The sequence below is a fragment of the Abramis brama genome (assembly GCF_963993115.1).
Source record: "Abramis brama genome assembly, chromosome: 7".
NCBI classification, from domain to species: domain Eukaryota; kingdom Metazoa; phylum Chordata; class Actinopteri; order Cypriniformes; family Leuciscidae; genus Abramis; species Abramis brama.
In genome coordinates, this window is record NC_139969.1 from 5,339,499 (window position 1) to 5,348,682 (window position 9,184).

At 36.5% G+C, this 9,184-nt stretch overlaps 1 protein-coding gene across 1 annotated transcript; it reads left to right on the plus strand.

The window, feature by feature from the left end:
* The first annotated feature begins 1,334 nt into the window (after positions 1–1,334).
* On the plus strand, positions 1,335–8,582 carry LOC311086003 (polymeric immunoglobulin receptor-like). The gene is made up of 7 exons (XM_084118631.1): positions 1,335–1,423; positions 1,581–1,898; positions 4,975–5,283; positions 5,366–5,411; positions 5,710–5,768; positions 6,395–6,460; positions 7,034–8,582. Exons 1-6 carry the CDS (start codon positions 1,378–1,380, stop codon positions 6,412–6,414), a joined length of 798 nt encoding a protein of 265 aa, XP_083974757.1. The 5' UTR covers positions 1,335–1,377; the 3' UTR covers positions 6,415–6,460; positions 7,034–8,582.
* Positions 8,583–9,184: the final 602 nt, after the last annotated feature.

Genomic DNA, 9,184 nt, shown 5'->3' on the forward strand with positions numbered 1-9,184 from the left:
TTGTCACACACACACACACACACACACACACACACACACACACACACACACACACACACACACACACACACACACTAATTATGTTAAAAAGCCTGTGTTGAATAAAAAGCTTTCAATATATATATATTTTTTAATTTCCTAATGTTACATCTCACCCCTGGGTGAGCCACACATTTTTCTGTTTGTGCTGCAAAGATAACAGCCATGTCATTTAATAGCTGACACTTGTAACTAGTTCCTGAATCACATTTTGAACTGGCTTAAAAAAACTCCAAGATACAGACAGAAATGTCAAAAATGTTACAACCATCCCTGATCTGTCGTCTATATAGTTTTTTGCTATATATTCTGGATATACACTACTTTTTTCTTTTGAATGGCCGTCAACAGAGACATCAGTTTTTTTGTCTGCCCATATACTGTATGTATCTCACTGTATCTGATGTCCATGTGGTGAACAGTGCCGGTGGAGCAGAGGTCAGTCTCTGTGTGAATGTGTCGCTTCTTTACTGACTCGTGTGTTTTTGTGGTTGGTTTCTGTCCAAAGGCCACAGTGCAGATTCACACTCACACATTATTATTTTACTTGCACGCTCACTACAGGAACCAATGTAGCCACAACACATTTTTAAATATTCTTGAATACATTTTAAATACATAATTGTGAATTATTTTAAGGAAATATGAGACACTGGGAATGGTTGCAATACTTTTTATCTCAAACTTTATTATAATTTCCCATTATTCTTTGCTATGAATTGTGTTTTGAAATATTTAGTGTTGTAATATTTGAAATATATATATATTGTAAAACCCATGATTAAAAAACTAAATAACAATTAAACACAACAGTTTGGGCAGACAAAAGAACTGGTAAAAATGTGTACCTTGAAATGCAATGTAAGTCGCTTTGGATAAAAGCGTCTGCCAAATGCATAAATGTAAATGTAAATGTTTGTGTTAATCACTTTCACAGTTTTGTCAAAATGGTGACTTGAATAATGTAACATTTTGTTCAGTAATTGTGGGTGAAGAAAGTGTTTTATTTAGTACTTTTGAGTAAATGTTTTATATCAAACTGAACAAGAGAATCTGCTTATTCAGATTATACCACTACTACAGTATCTTTTAACATGCTTTAACCTGTTCACAAAAACAATCAAATTAGCCATAAGTAAAATGTTGATTGTTGTTGTGTTGTGGCTAGTTTGAGTTTGCTGCTGCTACTTTGCTCACTTGCTGACGCTTATTTTATGTGGTTTCAGGCGATGATATTTCTGCTCTGAAACGGAAACAGGAGGAAACAGAGACACTTCAAGAGACCAGCTCCTCTCATGAACACACACTCTACTATAGCACACACACTCCACTATAGTCATGATTTACCTTCTGATTCTCTCTGGGATTTTACTTTACATCTCGGGTAAGAGAATATATATATAATTTTGTTTAAAGTATTACTAAACCATTGTACAGTCTGTTGTTAAATTTTTAAAATGGTTTAAGTTATAATTCTTCTATATACATCATGTGCAGTTTGTGTTTTATGTTTTCTCCCCTACGTTTATTCTTGTCTACAGGTGGTGCTAGAGGTAATACACTGGAACTTAATGTAACAGTGAAATCTGGATCATCTGGCATTATTCCATGTGTGTATGATAAACAACACAAAGAAAACCGCAAATATTTGTGTTGGGGGGGAAATTGGATGACTTGCCATATATATGCAGGAAAGACAGGAAAATTTTCCATCACTGATTATCCAGACCAGAGTATTTTTACAGTGCGATGGGACAAACTGAAGATCTCCGACTCTGGATGTTACTGGTGCGCTGTGGAGATTGGTGGCTATGGCACTCTAGACGCTGGTTATTATTTGTATCTGACGGTACAATCAGGTAAAAAACTTCTTTCCAAATTACGATTTATGAATTATAGTTTTTTTCCTGACAATGCAATTTATTAAAATAGAATATAATATAAATATGAAATAATGAAGCTATAAAATAACGTTAGCCTATAAATAATGTAAAAGGTAAGTGTTGTTGTTGGGTTATATATTTATTATAAATATAATATAATAGAATATAAAAATGAAATAATGAAGCTATAAATAACATTGTAAATAATATAAAAGGTAGTTGTTGGGTTATAATATGTATTTCTGTACACACAAGTAAACCGAATTACACCTTTAAAGTATTGGTTTTCAACTTACTCAAATATCTAATGATACATTATGTAAAAAAATACTTTTACTAAATTACTAAGATGCGATTAGTTAGTTTACAGATTTATAAGATTATTTATACTCTTTATCATATAGAAATGGACCATGGCGAACATATTTAGACAGTTTGTGAACCCCTTTTAAGAGAATTGAATATAACTTTCATAAAGTCCAGTACAAACGTAACTGCCACTCATCAACAACAGCTGTCACAGTTGGCGACAAGAACAATCCTCCGTAGGCTAGACCATCCCATTTAACAACGTTCAGTCTGACCTTCGTGGCCTTCGAATGATCCAGTCTTTGAATTGTGACACAGCAGTTGTTAGCCAACTATGGTCACAAGAAGCAGCAAAAAGAACCGTTTAGGAATCGGACAACATTGGTTCTGCTGTATGTTTCAAGCTTGTTCGACTTGAAGCGGCGCTGCACAGACCGATCGGTGTATGACATCAAAGTACCGCGAGAGCGATTCAAAAGCATACGCTAGCTGCGTTTACATGGACGCTTATAATCGGACTGACGACTCAATCGGACTAAAAAACCTTCATGTAAACACATCAGATCCGATTAGAAACTTGTGACATATAAACGCGCACATCAACCCGATTACTTTATTTATCATTCATGTAAACACCTTGTTCGGATCCATCAATCGTATTGATTTCATTCCGATTGTGTCCATGTAAACGTAGCTAGTGTCGTCTGCTAATCGCTCTCGCTGTGCATTCATGTCATACGCCGATCGGTCTGTGCAGCGCCGCTTCAATGTGAACAAGCCTTTTAACTTAATGAAAAGAACCGACTGGTAAGGTCATAAAGCCTCTGTTATACTTTACGCGACCGCGATGGCGCGAGGGTCCGCAAGGGTCCGCGTGACGTAAAAATCGTCATCGGGGGTGCGCGCGGAGGCTCGTTGCGGACTGGCGCGTGCTTCCCATTTTTTGTGACCGCGCGGACCAAGGGCGCGCGTTCATTAGGTTAAAACCGCGAAAGAGATGGAAATAACATGGACGCCGAATTTGAAAAAACGGAAAACGCGTGCATGCTAGAAATAGAACCAATGCCTATTTTTCACGCAAGCCTGTTGGAAGCGTTTCCAGGCAAAATAGAATAGGAAAAGATGTTTATATGTAATTTTGACACGAATACATATTAATAAATGTCATTTTGATGTTTGAAAGTGTCTAGGTTTTGACATAAATGCAAATATAAACTATAAATATTTAAAATATTATCGATTATACTGGCCAGACCGATCTACTGCGCATGCGTTGAACGCGTTTACCGAGCGGACCTCAGCAGAAAGTATAAATACAAGTAGTCCGCGTCCGAGCTGTGCGCAGCTGTCGTGTACGCGTCCAAACTGGAGTATAACAGAGGCTTGAGGCTCGTTTGAGATGCATCTCGCCTGAAATATAGGCAAGAGTATGCGGCTACAGTGAGGGGAGGAGTGAAAAAAGTGCAGGCAAGATAGACGACATGGCAAATAAACAATTCTGAATAAGATACAAATTGACTAATTTTATTTTCTCTTAAGTTAAGGCCAGCAGTCATACAGTCACACAGAGTGGCTGCAGTGTGACAGTGAAGGGAGGGCATCCTTCCTCTTTTATAGTCTTAATGTTATCATTCAATGTTGTTATCTCTCTCTAGGCCAATGATGGTATTTTCAACCATATATGGAACATAGATTTGTTCATCATATTCTACCCTTGAGTTGGAGGCCCTACGGTGGCAGAGAGCACAATGCAACTGAATAAAACACATGCAGATAGAAAAAAACGGCCGCACATTAAGAAAACATCATCAGTTTTACAGCACACCTGTGCTCCAAATACTCACAACACAACCAAATACAGAAACGCACTGCAAATAGCACAGAACACAACGGAAATGTTTCCAGGGGACCCCAATAAGTGACAAACCCGGCTGGGACATGCTTATTGCTCAAAGTCTACTTTTCTTTTCTTTCTTTTTCTTTTCTTTTTTTGCAAAACATACAGAGATGACATGTTTATGACATACAACTTTGTATACAATACAATATACAAAATGTATTAACAATATGTTCAATGTCATCAGAATACAAATGAGAAAAGAGTTAACAATGAGCTGAAATAAAAAAGATAGAGAAATAGAACATCAGGGTAAGATATTAATCTATAGTACATCGTTTACATTGTAAAATTTTGTCATGTTATGTTTAAACAAGTTTCATAAGAAATGTTAGGTAATGCAGGGTCTAAAGCATAAACAAAACATAAAATGTATATTTGTTATGTTATGTTAACAGCAATAATAAGAAATGTCTGTTGTAAGAACAGCCTATTCAGCTGATGGACACCGTTCTGCCCTTCGAAGGGAGTAGGGCATAAGGATGCTCACGAGCAATAAGCACGTCCCAGCCGGGTTCGTCACCTATTGGGGTCCCCTGGAAACATTTCCGTTGTGTTCTGTGCTATTTGTAGCGCGTTTCTATATGTGGTTGTGTTGTGAACTTTTGCAGCGCGTTTAATATGGAGATCAACTGCAGAATCCGACACATCCGCCTTGCCATACATTCTGTGACTGTAACTGTTTAATAAAACCAGTTTTGAATAAAGTGTGTTACCAACCATATAGTAAACACTTACAAATATCAAATAAATCAATATCAAGGGAATTTAGATAGGCCTATTTACATTTTATAGCCAATAAGACAGTTGATGGACAAATCTTATTGTCTTTTTGACTTTGTTCAGCTCCTGTTGTGTCTGTGAAGAGCAGCAGTGTATCTGGACATGAAGGTGATAATGTCAGTGTCCAGTGTTTCTACACTTCTGGATATAAGAATGAGCTCAAACAGTGGTGCAGATATAAAGATGAGGGCTGTTACACTGGGAAGAGGACTGACACATCCCAGAATCCATCAGTCCAGATCAGTGATGATGGGAGAAGCTCCTTCACTGTGTTGATGACTGGACTGAGACTCAGTGATTCTGGATGGTACTTCTGCTCTGTAGGAGATCGCCAGGTTCTTGTTCAACTCACTGTCAATGAACCCAAACCTTGTAAGATCACAAATCAGTTCAGCTATTAAAATGGAGACACTCTTAATGGCCTAAAAATAACTTCATGTTTTTATCCTTTCAGTGACACATATTCCAACAACTACACCATCTGACCCTGAGACAGACAAGTAGGTGTACTTTTTGACCATTTAAAGGAATCAAATGCATCTAAATGCTTTTGTAGCCCAAAAACCTGTTGATCCTGTTCCCAAAACTGGTCTAAATGATTTGTTCACAATTTGGACTGATTAGGTATTTTTTAAGGAAAGAAGTACAGGAGAAGAGCATATAAGCCTACATTGTTTTTGTGTTCCACTGAAGAAAGAAAGTATACAGTTTACATACAGGTTTGGAATGATAAGACTTGATTGTACTTTCATTTTTGAGTGAACATATTTTTCTCTCTCTTTTTACATTGTTTTGCAGGTACACAACTCAGACATCTGCAAACAGAAATCCCACAAGTGTGAATGAAATAATAACCAGTAAGGAGCAACTGAACTGGGTTAATCAGATCAAATATTTTTTATGTATTTAATTACCACTTATGAAATGACATGTGTAATAATTTATCCATCAGAAAAAAAATACTCTGGAGACAATCGTTGTTTAGATGCACTGCATACAATGGAAGCCCATTTCAGCCACATACGGGAAAAATAATGCTTTAGTAAATCATAATTATGACATAAAAGTCTAAATTATGAGATAAAAAGTCATAATTATGACACAAAAAGCTGAAATTCTATAAAATGTCAGAATTATGACAAAAGTCTAAATTATAAGATAGAAGTCATAATTATGACATAAAATGCTGAGACTATGACAATTATAACATAAAAAGTCGTAATTACGACAAAAAAATAATTTATGACATTTAAAAGTATGAAAAACGTATAAAATCATGCTTTAGTAATTCATAATTATAACAGAAAATTATGACATAAGTCTAAATTATAAGAAAAAAAGTCATAATTATGACATAAAGTCAACTTTTTATGTCATAATTATGATTTACCAAAGCATTCATTTTCATTATGTGGTTGAAACGGGCTCTCATAACAAACAGCTTCTTTCATTAATGATAACACTCTGTTGTGTTTCTTCACAGTCTTCTGCCTCAGTGGATGACTGTTTGGTAACAGTGATTTACAGTTCTGTGATCTTTCATAAGGCAGTAAGTGTCGTCTTTGAATGCTCTGAATGACTGCACACCGCTGAACTACCGTTTTCATCGTAAGGCAATGTCTGATTTGAACAAGATGAATACTGAGGTCACTCAATGTGCTGCAAGTGCAACTGAAGAAAACACAAGCAAATAGAAAAAAACACCAGCAAATTAAGAAAACATCATCAGTTTGATAACACGTGCTGCAAATACAGACACGTATTTAGCGTTGTGAGTGCGTTTTGAGTTTTGCAGCACATTTTCTTAATTTGCTGGTGTTTTTTTTCTATTTCCATGTGTTTTCTTTAGTTGAGCTCTCTCAGCCACCGTAGTTTAAGCTTTTGATTGATACCTAATTTAAGATGAATAATAAAATATGTGATAGGAAAAAAAGGCAATAAAAAAGAGCACCAAGCATCCCACTGGTGGGACACTGTCAGTTAACAGGTTGTATGCTGCTAAAACTGTAAATGTGTCAGCGTTGTGTGTGTGTGTGTGTTTAAATATAGTTGGCTTTTACAAATGAATAATTCCAGTCTTGCATAGAAGTGCATTTCATTTCTCTGCATCTTTACATCACAGGGACATTCCAGAATGGATTATTGACCAAATGGAGGACAAAAGGGACACAACAACACGTTAGAAAGAGCTGAAACCTTCATTTTTCTTTTCATGCAAGTCCAAATTAGGCCTACATAACTTGTAGGCTTACGGAAATGCAATTTTAGTAGTTAAATTACAGTTCATTTAAAAAAAAAAGAAAGTAATTTTACTTTTTAGTTTATTTATGTTTTGTTTTGAATTCATTTTAATTGCACAGTAAATAAGGATGTAAAATTGCTCATATAGCCAATACACATCTGTCCTGTAAGTGTGACGCCATCTGATGGTGAATTTTATCTACAGTTTTACCATGTACCTCTTCATCTCAAATTTATATCAACAATTTTTAAAACCAAGTAATGTATCATTCGTGATGCCTTGACCTGTTCAACAATCATCTCATATGTGTGATGTTCTCATTGTAACTTTTTAACATCTCAGTGGTGTTTTCGTTTTTTAAGTTCTGATGTGAAACTTCCTGAAAGTTTTAAAGGAATAGTTCACCTAAAAATTAAAATTCCGTCATTAATTTCTCATCCTCATGTCGTCCCAAACCCGTTCGACTTTCGTTCATCTTCAGAACACAAAATGAAGCTCTTTTTAATGAAATCTGAGATCTTTCTGTCCCTCCATTGACAGCTACGCAACTACCACTTTCAAGCCCCAGAAAGGTAGTAAAGACATCATTAAAGTGATCCATGTGACTCCAGTGGTTTAACCTCAGTTTTATTGAAAGTGGAAGTTGCGTTGGCTGTCAATGGAGGGACAGAAAGCTCAGATTAACCTCAGAACTAACCCTTTAATATCTGCCTTTAGATGCTATAGAGACCATGCAGCGCCGGTTCTCTGAATATTCTGCAATTATGAGTACATTAACTAAGTTAAATGGTTTAATCAGTTCAGTCTTGTGTGTATCATATGATGTATTTATATTGTTACTAACCAGCATATATAGTTTAGCAGTTTAATTATGTAATTCAGGCATTATTTGAGTGTTTTGTTCTACTGTGCTGTATTCTATAGAGTCTCTGTCTCCCTCATCTGGTTCTGTTTGGGATCTACACCCCTGTAATGGGCTAATGATGTGGGTTGAGATGATCAGTGGAGGCAGGTGTTTCAGGTTCATGAGAAGCCTTAAAAACCCTCAGATTGTGGCGTTCCTGGAGGAGAAGGAGGGGGTGAAGATATTTGCTGGGTTTAGTCAACTGGTGCTTTTTGTGGCTGTTGAAGGAATCAGTGTGTTTTGTTGAAAGAGTGGGATGATATTTCCCCCCCAAAAAACAAGGTTGGAAAAACAATGAGGGATTTTGTATGCTTCCCTTTGCTTTTTTGGCTTTATTTTGTCTAGTTTCAAACAGTCAGTGAAGCAGGGTTACTTGTCTTTTTTATCTTTTTAAGCCTGGAAACAAAGTTTCAGTTTGTCTTTCAACATGAAAAATGTGTACCCTTTAAAAATCTGTTTAATGCACTAACAAACGCTTGCCCTCTATATGAACCTGACCAGTTAAATAAACCGTGTTTGAACAGTCTTTTATGGGTTGTTTTAGTCCAGGGGTGTCCAAAACTCAGTCCTGGAGGGCCACTGTCCTGCAGAGTTTAGCTCTAGCCTGCCTCAACACACCCACCTGGAAGTTTCTAGAATGCCTAGTAAGACCTTGATTATCTGGTTCAGGTGTGTTTAATTGGAGTTGGAGCTAAACTCTGCAGGACAGTGGCCCTCCAGGAGCAGGATTGGACATCCCTGTTTTAATCTGTTATACAAATGAGTCTTATTTGCATTCGTCATTATTTATTTTGACGATTATTACCCAAGATAAAAGGTACAGACTCATTCTACAATGACCAATATAGTGGGGCATGTTGTCATAATGGAACCTGCTATTTCAAAGCGAAATTTAAATGGTAAAACGATTATGAAACGGCAAATATTTTATTTTGGCCAGCCAATGTTATAAATGTATCCATTTATTTGACATAACTGTGATAACTGTCACTGTGTCTCAACCACCAGCTGAGGGCACTCCATCATTCTGCTTTATCTCACCACTATGTCACACCCCTGGTCTGAATCTCATTAATATTTATAGGCCATTACCACTCCCATGCATAAACCTCTTCTGACAAAAAAAC